We start from the raw sequence: 24,019 nt of genomic DNA, 5'->3' as shown, positions 1-24,019 counted from the left end.
TCCATGGGGTTGCAAAGAGTCGGACACGACTGAGCGACTTCACTTTCTTTCTTTCTATAGTTTCTTTTGGAGGAGGAAATGGCAACCCACTCCAGTGTTCTTGCCTAGAGAATCCCATGGACGGAGGGGCCTGGTGGGCTGCGGTCTATGGGGTTGCAAAGAGTCGGACACAACTGAGCGACTAACACACACACAGTCCCCACAAGGGCCTCCCTGGTACCTCAGACAATAAAGGAATCCACCTGCAATGCAGGAGACCTGGGTTTAATCCCTGCACCTGGAAGATCCCCTGGAGAAGGGAATGACAACCTGGGCTCATATTCCTGGAGAATCCCTTGGACAGAGGAGCCTGGTGGGCTACCGTCCAGGAGATAAGTGTTGCCTCGCTTCAGTGAAAGTGTTCACGTTTCTTCCAGCTCATTAATTTCCCTAACTTTAAAACCCTGCCGTTCTTATCTTCCTGCAATTGATTGGTTGTTCATCCTTGAGAAGGTTTGCTTTGTTTCTATGCTAATTAGCCAGAACAACAACAACAACAAAGACCTTTCCCAGAAAATGTCTTCTTTGAACAAGGCAGAAACAAAAAGTATGCATCTGAGTGCAGACACTCCCCAGCTCCAGTTGACTACCTTTTTCCATTTCAGCGGTTCTGAGTTCTGGCTCCTGTTTTACTTTTTTCCTCCCTGAGAGCTTCCTCCTGCTCATTGCCAGGAGGTTGAGTCTATAAACCAGGCTTTATTCCTGGTTCTTCCCAGCTAAATCATTTTTCCAAACTCTCCTTGTCATTGACCCTTTTAGACACTGTTTTTTGTGTTTTTTTAAGCAGTCTCCATTTCTTCCCCTTGAATTTTTAAAAACAAAGATTTTGAACACTGAGTTAAACTACTGATGGTTGGATTGAGATGGAAGGAACTTCAGAGTCCATTTGAAAGAACTTCCATTTCACAGAGGAGGTGGCACAGAGTCACAGGAGCCGGCGAGCTGCAGTCCTGACCCAGGCCCCGGTTCCTCAGAGCACTACTGCCTACCACTGCTTCCCTGCTTTGCCTGGGCTCCTGGTTACCAGGGTATCAGGAGCCTGGCCTTCCCATGCTCTGGGTATGGGCTGTGAGATGTAATAGGAGCCAGCCAACCGCCAGGCTGCTGATTTAGGAACAGGAAGGGACCAAGTTGATGACAGAGGGGAAACAGAGGAGCCTTTCTCTCTGGTAAGATCTCTGTCTCCTGCAGCTGCAAGGATACCTTTTGAAAAGTAGAATTGAAATTGCTTTTCAGTTATAAATATGCAGTATTCTGTGAGCATACCTATTTGTCACTAGCAATTTTCTTTTTTAACAGTCATGTTCCTTAGAACGTTAAAGGATAACCAGGTAGGATGAATTCTTATTTTTCTAATGATAACGTAATATTTGATACACAGATAGAAGTAATCCAATCTTGAGGTGTTTGTAGGAAAACAATAGTTAATTATACAGAATAAACAAATTCTTCAGTACAACACTACTTATTAAACCTATGTTGTCACATATTTCCTAAATGATTTCTAAATTGTGTCTCTGTTTCTAATTTATTATCTTTTCTTTAAATACATAGGGTGTAAGAAGTTTAAAACATTCCTATTTTGAGCCTCGATATATCCTGGTGGTACCCATGGACAAGCAAAAATATGAGGGCTACTTGAGGAGAAAAGGATTATTCAGTCGTGTAGAGATTGAATTTGCTGTCTCCAGAGTGGACCTTTATATTAAAATTAATCAGAAATATCCAGGATACTTTGATGCAGTAATCAATGCAGGTCAGTAACTTTCAGCAGAGTTCTGTTTTTGAAGTATAAGATCACTGGGGGAAAACCTGCTCCAAAGTACATTCTTGTTGTTGACTGAAGGCCGTTTCTTATGGTTGTAGGACTGAGGTTCCTGGCTGCTGGCTGGCTGTCTGCCAAGGGTGACTCCCAGTTTTTAGAGACTGCTCTCAGGTCCTGTGCGTGTAGCCCCCTCCACTTTCAGGGCAGCAACAGCCCATTAAGTTTCTCCTCATGCTTCGAGTGTCCTCACACTTCTCCAAACAGAAGCCCTCGTTTTATGGGGAATCGTATGATTAGATTAGGCCCACCTGGATAGTCTCCTTTTTGATTAGCCCAAACTCATAAATAACCCAAATTATTTATTAGGATAATAAATTATTTATTAGGATATTTTACTAGGATATTTATTATTAGGATAGTAAATTATTTATGAGGATCTTGATAAATAACCCTAATTACGTTTGCAAAAGTCCCTGATGCCATATAACCTAACATAACCACAGGAGTCATAGCTCATCAGATTCACAGGTTCTGCCCACACTCAAGGTGTGTGTGTGTGATTAAGCAAGGGTGAAGTGTCACTGGGTCTTAGAATTCTGCCTACCATGATATTCATGCAATTAGATCTAACTAAAAAATTATTGCCACAGATTGGCTCTGTTTTGATATACGTCTGTCACTAAAGTACCTTCTCTCCTCTGCTATAGATGATCTGGATGTCGCCTACCAAAAGCTGAGTAAGCTCATTAGAGAATACCTCGGATTTTCTGAGGTAACTGCCAAGAGTTTGGTTCCAACCACAGGTACGGTCCTGTCCCTTTCGTGCCAGAACTTACTTTGTGTTGAAAGGAGAACAAATCTATGGGTTGTTATTTGAGGACTCATCAACCAGGCTAATGCTAGTTCTTTTTTTTTTTTTAAAAAGAAACAAAATTTATTTGTATATTTGGCTGTGCCAGATCTTATCTGTGGCATGCAGGATCTTTAGTTGTGGCATGCACACTCTTGGTTGTCACATGTGGGATCTGGTTCGCCGACCAGTGATCAGACCTGGGCCCCCTGCATTGGGAGCACAGAGTCTTAGACACTGGACCACCAGGGAAGTCCTCTAAAGCTGGTTTTTACTCTTTAATCCCTGTCCTTCCTCTGGTGTTACTGTCCCCACAAGCAAGCTGTGTGAATCAGCCCCTCTGGATGTGTCCGTCTGTTTGTCAAGGTGACCATAATGGATCTCAGAGGACTGTCCTTTGAGGATGTGCTGGGCAGTACCTTGCAGGCTGGTACTAGTATATACGGGTCAGTCCCACGGTTCAGAACTCAGCCTTCTGGCAGTTTGGCTCCTTAGGGGCAGGGGTGGTGTTCTGCCTGACAGCATTGTTCAGTCCAAGAGATTCTTTCCCTTTTTGTTTGCACTGCTCTGGTCCTCAAAATGTGGCCCTCCAGAGTATAATGGAAGAGGATGTGAGTCTGGTCCTGGCCCAGCTGCCCCCTGGGACAGGCTGCTTAGCTGTTCTGAGCTTCAGTTTGCCCTCTTGTTAGATGGAGTTAATGCTCCCCACCTGCCTCAAAAATCATGTGCAGCAAATAAAATGGGATATGTGAGTGCCTCTCCTTGGAATCTAGGAATTCTAAAGCCCTAACTTAGAATTTCAGTACATGAGTATTTTGAGACGTTTTTAACAGTTTTCCCCCAAGTCCAGCTTGTACCCATTAGGATAGCTACCATGAAAAAAAAAAAGAAAGTGTGCTGGCAAGGATGTGGAGAAATTAGAAATGTGAAATGGTGTAGCTGCTACGGAAAACAGTATGGTGGTTCCTCAGAAAAGTTAAAAATAGGAACACCATCTGATCCAGTGATCCCACTGCTGGGTATATACCTAAAAGAGCTGAAAGCAAGGTCTTGCACAGATGTCTTTACATGTTCACAGCAGCATTATTCACAATAGCCAAAAAATGGAGGTGACCCAAGCATTCATTGGTGGATGAATGCATAAACAAAATATGGTTTGTACATACAACAGAATATGATTCAGCCTAAAAAGGAAGGAAATTCTGACACCTGCTACAGCACGGATAAACCTTGAGAACATTCTGCTAAGTTAAATAAGCCAGCCACAAAAACACATATACTGCATGATTCCAATTATATGAGGTACCCAGACTAGACAAATCATAGAGACAGAAAGAAGGAGGGTGGTTGCCAGGGGCTGGGAGAGAGAGAGGAACAGAATGTTGTTTAACGGTGTCAGAGTTTCAGTTTTGCAAGATGGAAAGAGTTCTGAGGATCGGCTGGAGAATGGTGTAGGTGTGCTTAATGCTATTGGACCATCCATTTAAAAATGGTGAAGATGGCAAATTTTAGGTTACATGTATTTTGCTATCATCATCATCATCATCATCATCATCAAAGAATGTCCTCACGAAAGAAGTTCTTCGATGGACTGACCTGCATTCGTGCTTGTGCACGCTAAGGCGGTCAGTCGTGTGGTTCAGCCTTTGTGACCCTGCCCAGTAGGATCTTGCTGGCCGGGTTGTGTCCTGGCTAGCCAGCAGCAGGTCAGGTCACAGTTTTTGCCAAAGTTCAAACTGACTGTGTTGTTTTGCAACTCTACACACTTTGTCGAGGTGAGGTGCCCTTGGAATCCTGGAATGAGATTGGTGGGAAAATGGTAGCACCCAACATATAGTGATCAGCGTTTTCCTCCCGGGTGTGTCTCATAGGAGACAAGTGATAGAAAATACCAGAAGAAAGTGCACGCTGTGAAAGCGGGCACCCCTGGAGGAGGGAAGGTTTCACTCAGTTCGTGGAGGGGCACGTCCAGTGAGGGGTGGGCAGTGTTCACCCTGCCTGGCTGCCTCCTCTGCATCAGGCTCTGTTCTTTAGAAAGCTTCGCCTATCCAGTTGTACAGTGTATCTCATGAGGCTTCCATGGAAGCTCCATGTAAGTTTCTCTTGAGGAAATATGGCTCCCTTTGCTTTAAATCTTTGCTAGCCAGCCCAGCAACCTCTGATGTTTAATTTGGTCCCCTGCGTGGACCTGTCCCTATGGGGCTGTCCCCTAGGTGAGAGCACCCTGCCCCATCCCTGCACCAGGCCCATCTCCCATTGTAAATTAATAAGTTGGTGTCTCTGGCTTTTAAATCAGCCCCTCGTGGGTTGGGAGAACCATGAGTCAGCCCCGTGAGCCTGAGCAGTTCCGAGCAGCGGAGACCCAGAAGCACCGAGGGCGCCTCTAAACTGCGAGTGCCGAGCAGGACTTAGCACCCAGGGCGATGGGGTGTGGGGTGTGGCCACCCCCCGGCCCCCCACCAGCACAGCTCGTCTCACTCTGCAGCCATCAGGAACACTGACTGGTGATTGCAATGTGCCATTTGGCAAGTTAATAGACCAGATAATGTGTGCATAAGGAAATAGACTTCTGTTTTAAACGGTTTTATGAAACTCCATTTGTTTGGATTAATTAGGTTAGACCTGTCTGATTTAATGAAAAGCATGACTTATGGAATTTGGAAAAGTGTTCTCACTCTCTGATACATTTAATACCTGAAATCGGGCGGTCCAGTTATTGACTAATAGAGTCCCAGCTTTTAATAGTAGATAGGAGGGTTTGTACTTACTGTATCAAATCATTGGCCTTCATAGACCCCGGTTTTTCTGACAAGCTTACTATTTGGAAAATCATGTATTTTCTTTAGAAGCCAAACACTCTATATGATTTATGCAGTTCGTCTGCGGAAGAAGGTATATTTTTCAGCTGATGGTTTAAGGATAAATTTGCACATAAAGTGATTTTGTGGAGGCCAGATATTATTCAAGTATTTAAAAATTCTAATTAACACAGTCCTCATTAAGAAGCTTATACATTGTCTCTAGTGGCCCGAGAGTGGAGCCAGCGGCCCCCTGAGTCTCCCGGCAGCGAGGTGCGCGCCAGGGAGCGTGGAGCAGATGGTAACAGGTTCACTGCGGGAGAGCGAGGCCTCGCCGTAATCACCTAAGATGAGCCTCGTGACTCCCTGAGAAGGGCCCAGAGCGTCAGAAGGGCCACTGCCACAGGTTCAGCTGGCTCACGGTTCTCGGCCTCCCTCCTGAGCTGGGCCACCCTGAGTCAAAGTCCTGCGGTTTAGGTGTATCTATATAGAGACTTTCCTTACTTTCATGCATGCAAATGGAATCCAGAAAAGCAAAACTCCATAATTTTAGTATGGTGGAATCACTTTCATGTATAATTAAGCTGTCAAAGGTAAGAAATTGAAATTTAAAATATTTAAGATTCTATGAAGCCAGTTTTGCCTTAGCAATTAAAAAATTGGACTGGAAAGAGGCAACCTCAGTTTTGCATTCAAACTTTCACCAATAATCATTAATTTGATTAGTACTCCCATTTCTAAGAAGCAAAACCCAAAACAACTATATATAATATTCTGGAACACATTAAAATCTGTTCTTCCAGAGCTGAGGTTTTCCGCAATGGGCCTGAACTGTCCATCTGTATGGTCAGCTTCACTGTGCACTGCAGACAAAAATCTGATGGCCAGTGGTGTTTTCATAGAAGCAGTGATCCTGTGTCAGTGCAAACGGAAAATGATTGCCAAACATTTGAATTGCTAATACATAGCTTTATCTTTAGTAATTTCATGTTACTGATTTGTACTTGAGAATGCAATTTTAAATTCTACACTTAATGATGTGAGAGTGGAATGAAGTAAAGAAAGTAAGTCCAATTTTTATCAGTTCTGACTATAGCAACCCATCAGCCTGGACCCACAAGTGCAAACCTTCACTGGAGGAGAGACTAATTCAATTTTCATTTAATGAGTGTAAATATAAAATAATAACTTTGGGCACAGAGTAATTCTAAATCCTCAAGTTCTTTAGTTGTTCCGTCTCTCCATCATGTCCAACTCTTCCCCACCCCATGGACTGCAGCACACTAGCCTTCCCTGTCCTTCGCTATTTCCTGGAGTTTGCTCAAAGGCATGTCCATTGAGTTGATGATGCTATCCTATATCAATTAAGGTACAGAATTGCCTCCCCCCCACACACAACAATACAGGTAATATTCATTTCTAAACCAGGGAGGTTAAAAAAAAATCCTGAGTAAACAATATAATGTGTATAAAATAAGGGAAAACTCACTATATTTACAACCCAGTATATGTGGTTTGTTTTGTCTCTTTACAAGTGATTTCTGGAATTGTCAGTACTTCCAGTAAAGCTTTTAAAAAGCTCATCCAACCACCACCCTGAGTTCTCACTACAGAGATCATAAAACAACATTTTATTTGAAAATCATTATTCAGAATTCTGACTAATGATAGAGAAAAATGATGATGGCGCTGATGAGTCTAGCAAGGGGAAAACTGAGCAATTTACTAGTCCATAAAGTGGTGCCTTTATCTCTAATGAGGGGCCTGGTATCATTTGCCAAGTTATATGAATGGTTAAATTGTGAAAGTGGGGCGGAAAAATCCTTGTGTATCTGATTATTGGAAACCAGGAGGGCTCAAAGAACTTTCAGCATTGGATTTCACCATTCTTAGAATTTTCTGTTTTTTAAAATACTTTTTATTGTGGTTAAGACATGAATTTGCCATTTTAACCATTTTAAGTGTACGCCTTAAAGGTATCATTTATATTCACAATGTTGCAAACCATAACTACTACCTATTTTAAGTATTTTTCATCACCCTAAACAGAAACTTTATACCTGTTCAACAATAACCAACACCCTACCTCTGGGCCCTGGTAACCTCTAATCTACTTTCTGTCTCTATGAACCTACCTATTCTAGATATATTTTTTAACTGTTGTATTTTATTTTAACCTTGTTTCTTGACTAAGTTCGTATTTTAATTTATAACTGTAATAAACTAGGATGTTAAGAAAGATGAACAGGGCAGCCCCTCAGAAAATTTGCCCACGTGGCAAAATTTTCCTTTATCCCCTTCTCCTTCCTGTCCCTGGTTACCTCTGACTTGACTGGATGCACGGGGTGCACACCCAGACTAGGAGGTTCAGAGAGAACCTGGAGTGGTCTGAATGCCTCCTGCATTGTGGCAGGAGAGGGACCGGTGGCCAGGAGCCCAGTTGGCTCCTGGAGATGGACCACTCTGGGCTCCCCTCAGAGGTCTGATGTGGTTTGGCCTCTGAGTAGCCAGTCTCCCCCAAGGTCAGCTGAGGCTGGTTTCTTGAAGGCTATTCCAGACTGGAGTGCCGCCTCTGATCACTAGCCTTTCAGAGCCGTGTCCTAAGGACTGGGTTACAGTGATCCATGGGCCACCAGAATACACCAGGGGTCCTGTCCTGAATGAGTGCCTGCTGAGGTGATTGTGTCCAGGAGACCGGACTCACGTGTGCTGTCATGCAGGTGACTGAAGAAGGCAACCCCTCTCTGCAACATCGGCACAGATGTTGGCCTCTGAGAGTCACCTTTGGAGCCAGGGTGGACCTGGTGGGAAGAGGTTGCCCTGGGGGGGGTGGATGGAGTGGGGATGGGGTAGCAGCTTGGATGGTGGAGCCTCAGGTGCCATGTCCCTGAGCCATGGCGCATTGTGGGATCCCACTGGATCTGTTCTTTCCTTCCTCCCTCTATTCATCACCCACTCACTGAGAGTCTGCTGAGCTTCTGCACCATGCTAGGTACTCGTCACAGAGCTCACAATTTCTTTATGGGACAAGGAAAAAGGCCACGGAACAGGGAAACCAATCGGACTTGGTCTGGCTTAGCTGTCCATCCTCTAGTTTCTACTGTGAAAAGTAGCATTGACCTCTAAGCTGGTGAAATGAAAATGTCATTCATTTAGAAAATATTCTGGCCCATTCTCAGACCTGAATATAAATGTCAGTTCTGTGAAGAAGCCTCTTCATGTTTATTCATAAACGTCTATGCTTTCATTTGACTAAAAATTACTCTGCATGCTCAGTCATTTCAGTCGTGTCTGACTCTTTGCGACCCCATGGACTGCAGCCTGCCAGGCTCCTCTGTCCATGGGATTCTCCAGGCAAGAATACTGGAGTGAGTTGCCATTTCCTCTTCCAGGGGATCTTCCCAACCCATGAATCGAACTTGCATCTCTTATGTCTCCTGAATTAGCAGGCAGGCTCTTTACCACTAGCACCACATGAGAAGCCCCAAAATTGTTCTGATTCCATTAAAAGAATTCTACGCACTTAGTATACCAAGGAGGAAGGATCGTTAAGTTCTTCTATATGTGTAATTTTATTCTTTTCAAGGTCCTATGTGCATCAACAAACCAAGGAAAGATATTTTTGGTTATTAATTTCTAAAGTTACATTGTTGCATTTGTTAAGATGTTTTCTAGCTAACTTCTTTTTATGTTAAAGCAGGAGCTCCCTCTAGCAAGAAGACTGCCTCTGGGGTGCCAGCACACTTGGTTCCATCCCTAAGGCGCTTGGCGAAACTGCAAGCGGATGGCCAGGTAACAGAGCATCTCTCTGGAATGCAGATCCCCACAAAGATCCCTGAAAATCAGAGCCTGGCTCCCTCCCAGAATGAGGAGCTGACTCAGGAGGGAGCAGCCCCTCCAAAGGGGATTTCTCCCGAGAGCCAGGTCAGCACGGAGCCTCCCGCAGAGCCCAGCCCATCAGCGCCTGGTCTTCCCCAGAAGGCCCAAGACTTATCCCCAAGCCGGACGGAAGGAGATGCTCAACAATCAGCTCTTTCTTCAAAAACAGCAACCACAAATCTGCCTGAGAATGAGGCCCGGACATCCGAGGTGGAAGCAGGTGAAGAGGGGCAGCCTGCCACTCCTTCCCAAGGGTCTCTTCCGCATCCTGACCCACCGCCGGCCCAGGGCCCTCAGCTGGCTCAGGATGAAGAATCAGGGGAGGCCAGGGTAACCCCCGGCAGCCCTCCCTGCTCCGAACTTCCACAGGGATCTGACCCAGCATCCTTCGGCCCCCAGGGAATCCAGGAAGGGGAAACCGGGTCAGCCAGCCTGCCAGCCAACAGTTCCCATCATGATCCTCCCAGAGATCCCTCTGGCCCTGACGAGGTCATTCCTGAACCACCTCCGGGAGACTCTCGAGAACCTTCCGAGGAGGGTGTCCCCAAAGCGGAAGTTGCCCGGGTCGACACACCTTACCCAGAAATGCCACATCCTCAGGACTCAACAGATACCCCACAGACCCAGGACAGGGGGGACCCCGTGACTCTGACTCCCAGAAGCTGGCTGGCTCCCACCAGGCTGCCCCAGCCCCGGGTCCTTGCTCCGTTCCAGAGTCGGAGGCCCACACCCAAACTCCTGTCACCCAGCAGGGATGAGGCCCTCGGAACAGCCTCAGATCAAACCGTGACTCCCTCTCCCAGGCCCCTGCTAGCTCAGGACGAAGACCCCAGCAAACTTCCTCTCATCAGCTCCCCCCATTCCAAACAGCCACCCAACCCGGGCCCCCATCAGGGCCCCAGCCCCCAGCAAGTCCAGGAAGAGAAAGTCCAGGAGGTGAAACTGCCTCTTATCAGTCCTCCAGTGCAGGAGCCATCAGCTGTCCCCCACCCACCCCAGGAAGGGGAGACCCACTTAATCAAGCTCCCCCGAATTTCCACTCCTTTCTCAGAACAGCTGCCTCAGAACATGGCTCCTGATTCGAGGTCTGCCAAGGAAAGGCAGACTCCCAAGGCAGGCCACTCCTCCAGCAAGAAGATTCCAGATACGCATGCCTCACCCCAAAACCACGAGCCAGGACAGCCCACAGGAGCTAGGAAAAAAAAACTTCCTGGCCACAGAGAGACAGCTAAAGGGCCCGCACACCTGAAAAGGGCGCCACCTGGAGGCCACCGTGCAGCCTTGCAGCCAGAATCCCAGAGGAAGCTAACCCCCCTCAAGACCCCCAGCCACCCCAACCCCAGCCCTCCCCGGAGCCCTCAAGGGAATCGGAGAGGAAAAGTCCAGACGCCAGACATTCCTGAACCACCCGGCACTGAACCAGTGCCTAAAGATGCCCAGGTCCAAGAAGAGAAAAGGGGAAATGTACTTCATTCCAGGAAAAAGGTCCATGCCAACCTCCCTGCAGATGACCTGGTTCAGAAGGGAGCCAGGTCAAAGAAAGGACCGGCTTTGAAAAGACAGGATTCTGGAGGATTATCTCAAGAAAATACAACTACCCTCAGTGGTGATCAAGCAACTCCAGAAGGTGAGACCCCCCCAGAGTGAGGAGGTCTTTGCAGAGTCAGCATTGGAGGGCTCTGCTACCTGCGAGCATCCGAGGAGAAAAAAAGAGGATCACAGAAGGGGTAGGTCTCAGACAGGAGAGACTTCTTCGGATCCTCCAGAGCAGGATGGCATGGCCCCCATCCAGCAGCCTGTCAAAGACACGCAAGCCAAGCAGGGAGCCAGCCAGACTGGGCCGAGCTCTGTCCAGAGGGACCGTGCTTCCAGGCAGCAAACCAAAGAGAGAGGCACCTGGAAACACAGGGGAGCCCCAGGGAACACCAGCCTGGCTGCAGCCCAGAATCAGGCATCTGCTGGGGAGCAGGGCAACTGGAAGGGAAGGCTTCGAGCTCGGGGCAGTCAGAGCACCAAGGTGTGAGCCATTCTGGGGCCACCAGGTCATTGACATCTGTGCCCTCTAAAGCCATGGAAAGCTATGGTCAGGGCCTTACAGTCTATATAGAAGCTTCCTCCTGCAACCCCTAGTCAGTGTAGCTGGGAAGGCCCACCACTGGATTCTTAGAAGGCAGCCGATCTATACACTTCAGTATCTCATTTGAGGCTTGCCATCGCAGACTGGAAAAGCAGCCCTGTGGCGGTGGGGTATGCCAGCAAGTGGTTCCCCTGCTCCAGCCAATAGAGCAGGTCTGAAGGGTTGCTATCAGCAAAGATGCTTTGTGTCCAGACTTAAATGAATTCCAATATGATTGTAGGCTCTGTCTGAAGCAATGCCTTATAGCCACTAAGTTTTCTTTTGTTGCTGTTCTTCAGTCGCTAGGTTGTGTCCAACTCTTTGCAACCCCATGGACTGCAGCATGCCAGGCTCCCCTGTCCTTCATCATCTCCCGGAGTTTTCTCAGACTCACGTCCATTGAGTCGGTGATGCCATCCAACCATCTCATCCTCTGTTGCTCCCTTATCCTCTTGCCCTCAATCTTTACCAGCTTCAGGGTCTTTTCAAATGAGTTGACTCTTTGCATCAGGTGGCCAAAGTATTGGACCTTCAGCATCAGTCCTTCCAATGAAGATTCAGGCTTGATTTCCTTTAGCATTGACTGGTTTGATCTCCTTGCAGTCCAAGTGACTCTCAAGAGTCCTCTCCAGCACCACAATTTGAAAGCATCAATTCTTCGATGCTCAGACTTCTTTATTGGGAAAATTCATTCTAGATTAGCAAATTCTCTCACGCTTCTTGCATTATCAAGGGTTCAAAAGCAAAAAGAACTCTGAGAAAGGAATCTTTTGTAGTTTCTTGGTCTCTCCCACAAACATTCCAATCCCACAGGTTTTTGACATCCGTGACAAGTGATCGAGTGCTTCAGATTTGTATTGGCATGTACTGCCTGAAACTGACTTTATTTGAAATGAACACCTTCTTTCTCTCATTGAACTGGAACCCCAAGTAAATTAGCCCATGCCTTCATTATGCCTAACCAGCTGGCTAAAAGAATTAGGAGGGAGAAAATTGAGGCAAATCGGTTTTTTGTTTATCTGTTCATACCATCAGGATTCTTTTGCTGGCGAGTGTCAGGAATCGAACCTGAGCCAGCTTGCACAAATCTATCGGAAAGGGAGGGGAATATCTCACAAAGCCAAACTGGGGAGGGCAGGGCAGCAGAAGAACCTCAGAGAGACTGGGGAGCATTTCAACACATCCAAAGCTCGTCATCTCCAGGATTTTCATCATCTACTGGACTCTTGTCAGCTCCTAGACTTCTGTCATCTCCAGGACTCTTCCCATTTCTCATCTCTGTTTTTGCCTCCATCCTGGCTTCATCCTCTATGACATAAATGACTCTAAATCAGTTTCTGCACTTGGCAGGGAATATGACCATCAGTCACTCCTAAAATTTACATTTGGTTTTACATCTGGCAGCTCCCACTATCAGGGAGGGATTAGCTTAGGTGCCCCTTGATCCAAAAATTAAAATATACATATATATTTTTTCTCTTTTTTTCCAGGGATGTTCTCTGGCCCAGTGTGAGTCAGATGCTCATTCTTCAGCCAGTCTACTCTGGCTGGGGACAGGGGCACATTTAGATATACTCAATAAGTTCCATTCTGTGAATCCCGTCGTTCACATGAAAGAGAATAACTAAACAAAGCAGCCAGTCTAAGATCTGACTCTGAAGAATTTACAAGACAGTGAGCACTCTTACTGTGTGTTCGGTATCATACTAAACTGTGTTTGGTATCCCATGTTTTAAAAATGTCATTGATGACTACATTACCTGTAGCCTGTATAAATATGTCTTTATCTTATACGAAAGGCATGTCTTACCTTAACACATATCCCCCCAAAATTGTATGTAGGTCAAATGTTATTTCAAGTGCAGTAGAGAAAATTGATATTTTTTACAATCCATGGTTCAGGACTCCTCTTGTATGATGAAGAGCCTGTGATATACTAATAATTACCCTCGGATTTATCTGGTTTGTCTAAGATGAAAATAATAAGGTGAATTTTTTTAAGATATCATAACTTATTTTTATGAAGTTAGTTCAAGTCCTCCGACAAGCATGGATTGAGTACTTCATATATGCCAGACACTTTGATAGTTTCTACATAGAATGAGATGATGAGGACACTTCAAGGAGCTCTGTCTCTTATCAAGGGAGACAGATAAGAGGGTTCATTACTGTTATGTCTGATGTCTGAATCCCGGAGCGGGAAGAGAGAAGGCTTCCAAGACAATGCAACTTGCAAAAAAAGGGAAGTTTATTGCTGACTCGAGTCAGGGCTCCCGCCACGCGTCCAACGCAGTGGTACGGGGTCAGAGAGTGCTGAGCTCAAGCTGTTACCCAATTTATAAGGTGTGCATAAGCAGTTGGTAGCTGGCTTAAGCCGATTGGTTACATGTTTGCAAAGTAATCTTATTGGCCCAAACCTTCGCGGGCTTTTTTCAAACTTGGGCGTTCGCGGGCTTTTCAGCTTTCCCCTGATAGGTTCCCTTTTTCTTGGTAGGTGCATGTTGATTGGCTGGCTCCAGGTTACCTGATGGGGGCGGGGAATCCCACCATTTCAGGGGAAACCAAAACCCAGATCCGGGCCGCCTGCCAGCCCCAGCAGCCCCACAATTACAACACCATGTGATTGGGGCAGCTGGAGGCCCCACAGCATGCGAGGGTAGGTTTAGCACCATAGAGAAGAAAACTCATTTATTAACTTTTCCAGAATGTCACGAGAAGAATACTAAGGAAGGACACTGATTCAGCCTGGGATGTGAGAACTGGATGAGAAAACATTTCCAAGAGGAAGTTACCCTTCAGCTCAGTCCTCAAGGTTGCAGAGTAGTCAGCAGGCTGACAAGAGAGGAGGGAAGTTCCTTCAGAAGGGAACAGCATATGCCTGAGCCTGGAGGTAAGAGCAGGCGTGGCATCTTCTAAGAACCCAAGTGTCAGGAGAGCTATAGGTATATGTAGATATTTACAGATCCAAAGGGCACTTCGTGCTATGCTAGTGAGCCTGGAAACTTGATCTGTTAGAAAACGGTGGGGAGCCATTGAATGGTTAAATGTTTTATCTTAGGGGGCATCTGTCATCTAGTCAGCATAAAGATCACTTTAAGGAGGGCGATAAAATAGCCAGAACAGTGACTGGAAAGCTGTTGCGTTAGTCCTGACACGATGCTAAGGGGCTGAAACAAGGCACATCATTGAAGGAATGGGCAGATTCGAGATATTTGGACTGGATGTAGGGGGAGTGCAGACTGTGAAAGAGAGGAGGAAAATCAGGATAAGCACCCATTTTTTTCTGACCTGCATTTTAGAGGCACAAATACCTCACTTAAGTAAAAAACGTTAGAAATTGATTTGGTTTCCTCCTTGAGCAGCTGTTTTGGAGGCTCATTAAGGAATTCGGGACTGCATCTTCATTAGGGCTCTAATGCAAAATAAGATGCCAAGTTTCCCATCTTCTAAATTGGAAGAAGCTCTAGCATCCTTCCCTAGGGTCCATGATGGTGTCCGGTTTGTGTTTTGGTCATATAAACGTCTCTGAGTCAGTGCAGCTGGATATTTTCTCTGTGGTTCAAGTAAATGAGTAGAAAAGATTGTCGTCTCCTCTCTTGGTGTGAGATTTTTAACAGCTGTTATTGATTTTCTTGGCATCAGGGATGCTTCTGGTTTTTAATCATAGAATATAAATATTTAAAAATTGTCATTTTCCATCTACATTTACAAACAAAGTTCATATCACTTTCATTTGTTTTGTGCCTTAGCAAAGTGATTTTTATGGGGGAAAAAAGACAATGCTGTGGACTTTGGTCTCTCTATTAGCTAATACAATCCTCAGCTTTTTAGAAGAAGTCTGCTACCTAGTATTCAAATCAACAGAGGTAATAGTTCCACTGGGTGCCAAGAGCCTTCTTCAAATATTTAAAGAGCTAAATCTGTTATTTCCAAATCTCAAAAGATAATTGGGCAAAGGGTAATTTGGTAATTTACAAAAGAGGAAATAAAAATGGACGAAAACTCATGTCAAAAGGTATTTAACTTTTTCACTGTCACCGTAAGTCAAAACAGATATTTTGGGGGTACCAAAATGGCAAAGATGGAAAACGAATGAATGCCTAGTCTTGGTGAGGCTGAAAGTAAATGCACTTTCGGTTTCATCACTAAGAAAGCAAATGGGCACAACTTCTCTGGAGGCAGCTTCACAGTGTCTGTCAAAGCCTTCAAATGTTGCATCTCTTTAACCTAGCAATTCTAATCCAAGAATTATTGTAAGGAAATAATTTATGCACAAGGATATTCATTTTAATGTCTTTGTAATAAAATCTGGAAAGAATTTAGCCAAAATGGGATTACAAAAATAAGCTATGGGCAAAAAAGTTCTGGTACAGCTGTATGTTGCCATTATAATCATGTTGTAGAAAAATTGTGGAAGAGGAAAATATCTGTTACGTATTAAGAAGAAAAAGGTGGTGCTAGTGGTAAAAAACCCGCCACCCAATGTGGGCCATGTAAGAGACGTGGGTTTGATCCCTGGGTTGGGAAGGAGGTTTCAACCCTCCAGAGGGTTACCCCCTGGAGGAGGGAATGGCAACCCCCTCCAGTATTCTTGCCTGGAGAATCCCCGTGGACAGAGGAGCCTGGCAGGCTACAGTCCATGGGGTCGCAAAGAGTCAGACATGACTGAAGAAACTTAGCATGCACACACAAGAAGAAAGCAGGTTGAGGAGATATTGCTAGTATGGTTTCAGTTGTCAGCTCTGGATTGTTACATTGTGGGTAATTTTAATTTTCTCTTTTATGCTTGTTAGTATTTTATAAATTTTCTACAACAAACCTGTATTTATTCAGAAATAATTGTCTAGAACTAAATTCCCACACCTGAAAGGCTGTCCCTATGGAAGCAGCCCCCTAATGTTCTATTTCAATTCAACATCATGAAAACTTTCTAGGACTCAGAGTCATGTCCAGAGGAACAGACAGGCTCTTCTCAGAACTTAGATGCTCTGTGATGGGAATCTTACAGAAAGCCTCCCAAGGCTGGGTGGTTAGTTGGACTGGATGAATGTAAGGTTCCTTTTATAATCTCTGATCTGTTCATTACAACTGGCTCTCCATGCTGGCTCTTGACGAACCCAGTGGCCTCTTTTATTAAACAGCTTAATGCTAGAAAATTGCAGTTCATATTCACTAGATCAGTGACTTTCAGACTTTCCAGTCCAAAACCTGTATCTGGGAGTATAACTCATGATAGCACAACCTACATGGAAACACACCTAGGAAACAAATGTATAATGAAATACCTTCACTGTGGCAGTAAAGTCTGATACTTCCTATTCTACTCAATCTTCATTTTTTAAACTGCTGCTCATGACCTACTCAACTGATTTCATAATTTAGTCTGTAGCCTGCAGTTTTTGAAAGACCCTGGATTGAGTGCTCTGGAGCTTTGCTGTGGGGCTGTTCTCAGAGGCCAACCAACCAGGTGCTTCTCTGCTCAGGTTGTCTTCGGGTGAGGTGGGATGGACTGGCATGATTTATACTGAATTATTTTCTGTGACAATAGAAGGATTCAGTGTATTAGCAGTGACGCTCTTTGTCGGTGTTAGGGCTCTGGATAAGGTATACTGAAATTTTTTATGCATAGTATAAAGTCTTTATGTTAAGTTGAAAAAAAAAAAATCTTGCTCAATAGTGTTTTAACCACTAAGTCCTTAGCTGGTTGCCTTACCTTTTGCTCCATGACAACACTGAAGGCCACCTTGTTACTATAAAGGTTCATCCAGATCATAGTGTGTCTGTAAATGGATGTAATTACTTGCTTGAAAGTGTTAGTCGCTCAGTTGTGTCCAACTCTTTGAGACCCCCATGGACTGTATAGCCTGCCAGGCTCCTCTGTCCATGGAATTCTCCAGATGAGAATACTGGAGTGGGTACCCATTCTCTTCTCCAGGGGATCTTCCCCGCCCAAGGATCGAACCCAGGTCTCCTGCATTGCAAGCAAATTCCTTACCAGCTGAGCCACCAGGGAAGCCTCAATTAACTGCTTGGTTCAACTTAAAGATAATCATTCCAGAAATCTTATTTCTTTATTGACCAGGCATTCAGAAAAGAGAATAAGAAGATCTTTCTGTTGATGATAAATAATGTTAGACTGCCAAAGCTTTCATCTCAAAGATGATTATGAGAAAGCAGTCCTGATTGGCAGAAGCTGGAGATCTTTTGTTTGTTTTTAAAGTTTGTAACCTTAGAAATCCATGATTTCAGAAAACATTTGAGTCAAAATTATCATTGGAAATTCCAGTTCCAGTGCAATCTAGCTGTGTGACCTTAGGCAAATTACAAAGCTCTCATGTATAAAATGGAGATACTAGTAGTATCTGTTTGCAAGATTATTGTGAGGATTAAATGAGCTAATATATTGAAAAATACCCAGAACAATGTCTGGCACATAGTAAGTACTTATATGTGTGTTTGTACATTAACATGTAAGCAGCAAAGATTTTTTTTCTAATATCATCTTATCCTCAGTTGGAAAGGACAACATTGTTCAAACTAGGTGGAAATATTTGGCAACTGATGTGGTTTTCTCATAGGGCTTTCCAGGTAGCTCAGTGGTGAAAAATCTTCCTGTCAGTGCAAGAGACTCAGGGGACTCGGGTTCAGTCTCGGGGTGGGGAAGATCCTCTGGAGGAGATACGGCAACCCACTCCAGTGTTCTTGCCTGAGAATCTCATTGACAGAGGAGCCTGGTGGGCTACCGTCCATAGGGTCGCAAAGAGTTGGACACAGCTAAGTGACTTAGCACGCATGTACACACAGAAAAGATTTATAATAGCACCTGAAACATAGTGTGCTCAGTAAATGTTATCTATATTTTTTTGCCATTATTATGTCATTGATAATATCAAAGGCATTTATATTCCACGTTTCAGGTTGGTTAAATCATAAATGCCATCAAGGTATACGATTGAGGGAGAAACTACCAGACAGTGGGTATTTTGGTTTCTCTTTGTGGTAAATTGAAGCAAAGACTGGCTTCTATGAGCTACTAGATCTAAAGTCCCTTAGTTTACAGGGACAAAGATAGCAAAGGTAAGAAATAAAAGAAAGATGTATTTGCTTGAGAAGTGATCAGTGAAACAACATCTTTGAAAATGTTGTTCTTAAAGGTTGAGCCCTTGCAAGCAGAGACCGCACTTAGTCAAGGTGGGATGTAGGATTGGGCAGAAATCACATCAGAAATTTATCCAAGGAGAAGAAACCTTTAATCTGTGTTCAAGCTTCCTGCAGGTTTTTATCCTATTTCCTGCCAGCCATAGCTACTCTTTCCTTCTCCTCTCCTTTTCCCAAATACTATACACATCTAGATTTTATTCATAATTTCCACTCTTGAATTTATCTTCCCTACATTTTATCTCCTTCAAAGTGTCATTTGACTACTTCCTGATAAACTCATCCATTTAAAAAAACCCTGAAATTCAGGGTAGTGTTATTACATGTTTCATTTAGGACATTCTGGATACAGTGTCCAAATACTGAACCCATTAGTTCAACTCTGCTGAAGATATTTCAAAGTATGGAGTTCAGTGGATAGAAGCATTCTTTTTGTACCTTATAATTTCTGTCTTAGAAGATACATTCACATGCTTTCTTTTATGATATAAAATCTGTTCTCTGTTTAAGTAACTGCTTATTCCTTTGATTGGACACTAAAGAATTTAGCACTTTACTGTTAGAATAGTGTAGTACAGTATTCATTTTATCATGCATAACATGAACATTATTACTATATTTTTAGACTCATAGCTTTCTACAACAAAAGCTTATTTTGCTATGGAAAATTATTATGGATATTATGGGAAGTGATTGTTTTTCTAGTTGCAATTATTCCTTTCTCAGAAGAACTGATGACAAGACTTTTAAGATTTAAATCTGTCCTGGAAAAAAATGGCTTCTTTCAGCCCCATTGGTTTTTTGTTAATACTTTCTAATGCACTGAGCAATTTTCCACTACAAATTGTGTAACTAGCCTATTAAAAATAAATAAATAAATATTTAAAATTGTGTAGCAGATTATTGCGCTTTAATTTGTTTCTGGTCCTTTTTATGGTTACATATTTCAGCATTGAAACTTTCACAGAGATTTTTGTAGCTATTTGCATTTTACATATGTATATGTATTTAATCATGGTAGGCATATATTACTCTTGCTAATTAAAAAAAAAAACGTCACTCCTACCAAAATAAACATGTTTTTTAAGCCCCATTTGAGTGGGGAAAGAAAGGAATGATTCTGGCTGTCTGAGGACTTTTGTGTGAAAATTAAAGCCTACTTCCAAGTCATACGTTTCCATGTGTTTTCTTTTTTTTTGTTGTTTGTTTTCCATGAGTTTTCAAAGAGAGACAAACTCTGGTGCCGATTCATTTATTTTGTTGTTGTTGCAAAGTTTTATTTAACTGTTTTAAAAAATATGTATACTTAAAAGTGTTCAGGAGCTTCCCTGCTGGCTCAGGGTGAAGAATCTGCCTGCCAGTGCAGGACACATGAGTTCAATCCCTGGTCTGGGAAGATCCCACATCCTGCGGAGCAACTAAGCCTGTGCCCTGGAGCCGAGGAGCTGCAACTAAGCCCATGTGCCACAACTACTGAAGCCCTTGCGTCTCAGAGCCCATGCTCTGCAACCAGAAAAGCCACCACAGTGAGATGTACACAGCTCGAGTGTAGCCTCTACTCTCCGCAACTAGAAAAGCCCGTGCAGCAGTGAAGACCCAGCACAGCCAAAAAGAAAGAGAAAAAAAAAGTGTTCAGTCTCATGGCTTTAGACAATAGAGTGACTTAGTTGCTTTGCTAAACAAGCAATCTTAACAGCTATAGAAAAATTGGTTATTGAAATAGGGATTTTTATTTTTAAAAATATTTGCAATCTGACTTCCAAATTCTAATTTTATTACCAGTTATTAAAATGACTATGTGCCTATGATATCAGATCATCAACATTTTTTCCTTCCATCTTTTTTTGCAGTACAAGGTCTTATTTCGTTTGTGTAATAATGTGTTATGAAATATACACAAATGTTTTACGTACATGGCTTCTACTGCATTCATTATTTGGTTGGATTCTGTGCTCATTTTTAAAACATCTTATATAAATATTATTTTAATTCACTGCAAAAGGGTGTAATTCTAAATAAAGTCTAAGTTATTTTGAATTCATTTGAGATATAGTTCTGGTTGTTCCAGATATTTCATTTATATTTTCCTGTATTTGGTAATGATACCAATCCATAAAATAACTTGAAAATCTGTTATGCATCAGTAAACTCATTTATGCTTCATTGTAGGTGTTTAAGTAAATATAATAGCTTATATACTGAAGAACTTGGTAATTTTTGTGGACTGTACAATGACTTATATATATATAATTTAATGTTGCCTCAAGTTTGACTTTAATTTAGATACTTTGAATAACATCACTTTAAGAAACTTTGTTGCAGGGTATTATAACCAGTAATTATGATTTTTTTAATAACTGAAAAGTAATATCTCTTGTTCATTAATGTATCAAGACATTTGAAACTATATTAAGAACTGTATGAAACTCTTTACTATAGGAGTCCAAGTCTGGAAAGTAGTGGCATTTCAATGTAGTATAATAGTAATCTAAACACATTATCTTTACCCAGAATGTCTTGTTGCTGAGAAATCATTAAGACATTTATCTGTTGAATTATAGCTCCATTGTATCATTGGACAGAACTTGGTTTGTTTACATTATGGTACAATTGACTTATGGGTGAGAAAGCTGGAAGAAGGGACCCTGACACAAATACTATACATTAAGTAAGCTTTTATATAGAGAGGATCATTTCTATGGAAATTATAGCTTCTGTTTCTTTAAATTTCATCTTTTTTTTTTTTCAGATTCATCTGATCTTTTTCACAATGCTCTATTCTTTTTTTTTTTTCTTTACAATGCTCTAAGAGTCTCATCAAGAGAACAAATATTTTGGGTTTTGTTTGTTTTAATGAATATAGGATTCAGTCAGCCCTTCCGTCTCTTTTTGTTTTGTTTGCCTTGCCTCAGCCATGCTGAATTCTTTACTGTAATTCAGTTGTGTTAAGCATGCTTCTGGGTGTTTATACAAAGCCATTCTCTGCCTGATATGCTTTTGTCCCATATCAAAGGTATCAAGGTATTGGAATGCCTTCCTTTATAACTTTAGATCACTGTGCAGATGTCACCTCCTTAGGAGGACTTCCTTTGACCATCACGCTATCCCTCACTCTGCCTCCTTTCTACCTTCCTGGACCTTCATTGTGCTTATCACCACCTGACATTATCTGGTATGTTAGCTGTCTGTCTCCAACATGAACATGTAAATCCCACAGGTCAAGGACTCTTTATTTACTGCTCTATCCCCAACATTCAGTGCGCGGTCTGGCACATAGTAGGTGCTCAACCAATATGAGTTGGATGGCTTTTCCATCAGGAAGACTGAATAGAGGATGTTTCCACATAACGATTGTCTCCTATTATCTCTGTGATTGTTAAAAACTTAATTACTTCAGTGTCCCTTTTCCAGTGCTCTGTCACCTGGAATTCCTTGGGTGTGGATTCATGTATTTGTTACATCTTCTCAGTCTCTCCCCTTCAAGACAGGTGCTGAATTGTGGAGCTTTAGACTTCCCTACTGTGGTTAAAAACTTATTTGTCTGCAACAGCTTTTACCTTGCTTTTTTTTTTTGTTGGCTGCGGTGGGGATTGCATGCAGTTTGGTTGGAGCTCGAGTTCAGATTCTGTACCAGCACACAGCCCAAAATTAAAGGTCTGATTTCCCATGGGTGTTTCCATCCTCGGTGTAGGTGAGCCTGTGCCCAGACTAAGTCCTGAGATTTCCAGACACGCCTTTTCCAACTTCCCACCTAATAAAGAGCCCAGGTCTTGTCCATGAAGCACACAGCGACTGGCCTTGCCTCTCAGTCCAGAAACCTCAGGCCCAAAACATTCTGACCTCTTGGTGTCAATGTCTTCTGCTCTGACTTGGAATCTTCACTTCCAGCACCTGAAAATGTTTCTTTCTTAATTTCAGTTTTGCTCTGTGTTAAAAACACACTTCTGTTATATTTTATCCACTATTCAATTTTGTCTTGAGTTGGGGCTCGCTTCCCACATCTGTTCAGTCAGCCGTATTGGTACTATGGAGATGATTTATTTTGGCATCTTTATAGCAATACTGAAAATGGTGATATTCCTAATACATCCAAAAGTATTTACACTTGGCCCCATGATACATGAGCAGCGATAGAAATTTAGATTCTTTATATTCTAGGTCTATGGACATTCTAATGTTTCAAAGGAAACTTTAGACATTTATGTATAAATTCTGCTAAATAGTGACCTCATCATCCATTCCATTCTTTTTAAAAGTTTTTTCTTAGCATTGTGTGTTTATTATGACTATTATTGTTAGCATTGCATGTTTATTATTTTAGCCTTTTAGGACAATTTTGTCAAAAGGAAAGTAATTATAAAAGGGACTTTTCAGTTAAGTATCTGGAAGCCTTTAATTCCATTCATAAGTCTTTACTGATCAAACACAAAGTATACTCCCAGAACGTTTCTACTAGGTGATGTGGACTACCTTTATAATTTTCAGTAATAATTATTATTGTACTCTTGAGACATATTTTTAGTTATCTTACTTTCAAGTTGACACACACAGACTTCAAGTATACACTTTGTTGTGTTTGAGCAAATCCAGATATAAAACATTTCCCTCACTTCAGAAGTTGTTGTATCCTATTTTATGCCTTTTATTTTAAACCTTATTTTTTTTTCCCTAGGAGATATTAAGAAACCTCAGCTGAAACCTGAAAAGATTTCTAGGAAGTTAAGAGTTTCAAATGAGTTTGAGTCCCTGGATTTTGCAGACAGAAACTACTTTGTGAAATTATGGGCCAAACTTTCAGGCAAAAAAACACCAGTGGTAAGAAGGGATAGAAGGGGAGGGGGGAGCCGCAACTGAACATTACGCAGTTCAGACAAAAAGGACGTTGGCTATTTTAACACTAAGTTTCACCAGAACTGTTCTCTGACAGTATCAGCTGAAGGCAACCCCCCACCCCACACACTTTCTACACCTCTAAGAATAGGCATGAGGTTCTAAAAGTAGAATATTCAGTGTAGATTTTGGGAGTAGCTTTCCCCCAGGCTCCTAGTCAAAGCTCTGACACTCAGTTCTTCTAGTTAACAGGCACAGAAAAGCACTACTAATACTGTAAAATATATGTATTTCCAGGGAAAACTTGTTTTGATGTTGAGATATTTTTAATATTCTTGAGCTGAGCCTTCAAAGCAAGTCCACTCAAAGAGTCCATGTTTTTTAAGCTTGCAGTACATAGACTTGTCCTATAACTTACTCTAATCCCTTTCTTCGAGAACTTAGAGAAGTCAGGACAGACAGGAGCTGGTCTGCATTCACATTAGGTCATTTTCTTTTCCTGTTTGTGATGGGTTTTCTGTGAATGTTGGGAATACAGAGACCTAAATCATTGCCACTTCTGCAGAAGTGATCCTGGAGTGCAG

General features: G+C 42.8%; 1 protein-coding gene across 6 annotated transcripts in view; it reads left to right on the top strand.

Annotated features, from left to right (window-relative positions):
- LRGUK (leucine rich repeats and guanylate kinase domain containing) overlaps window positions 1-24,019 on the top strand; it is a 162,501-nt gene that overhangs the window by 61,177 nt on the left and 77,305 nt on the right. For 5 of the 6 annotated variants that reach the window (XR_011486915.1, XR_011486906.1, XR_011486899.1 and 2 more), the window contains exons 14-16: window positions 1,594-1,795; window positions 2,512-2,607; window positions 23,278-23,420. Coding sequence is in view for 1 of the 6 variants with exons in the window: in XM_070465613.1 (XP_070321714.1) it covers window positions 1,594-1,795; window positions 2,512-2,607; window positions 9,153-10,978 (2,124 nt within the window). In the remaining 5 variants the exon portion in view is untranslated. Of the gene's footprint in view, window positions 1-1,593; window positions 1,796-2,511; window positions 2,608-9,152; window positions 20,518-23,277; window positions 23,421-24,019 lie in introns of those variants that run through there. The other variant, XM_070465613.1, reaches the window with a different exon arrangement.

The sequence above is a fragment of the Odocoileus virginianus genome, chromosome 1 (genome assembly GCF_023699985.2).
Source record: "Odocoileus virginianus isolate 20LAN1187 ecotype Illinois chromosome 1, Ovbor_1.2, whole genome shotgun sequence".
NCBI classification, from domain to species: domain Eukaryota; kingdom Metazoa; phylum Chordata; class Mammalia; order Artiodactyla; family Cervidae; genus Odocoileus; species Odocoileus virginianus.
The sequence above is the reverse complement of the archived record's forward strand: the minus strand, read 5'-3'. Positions and strand labels throughout refer to the sequence as shown.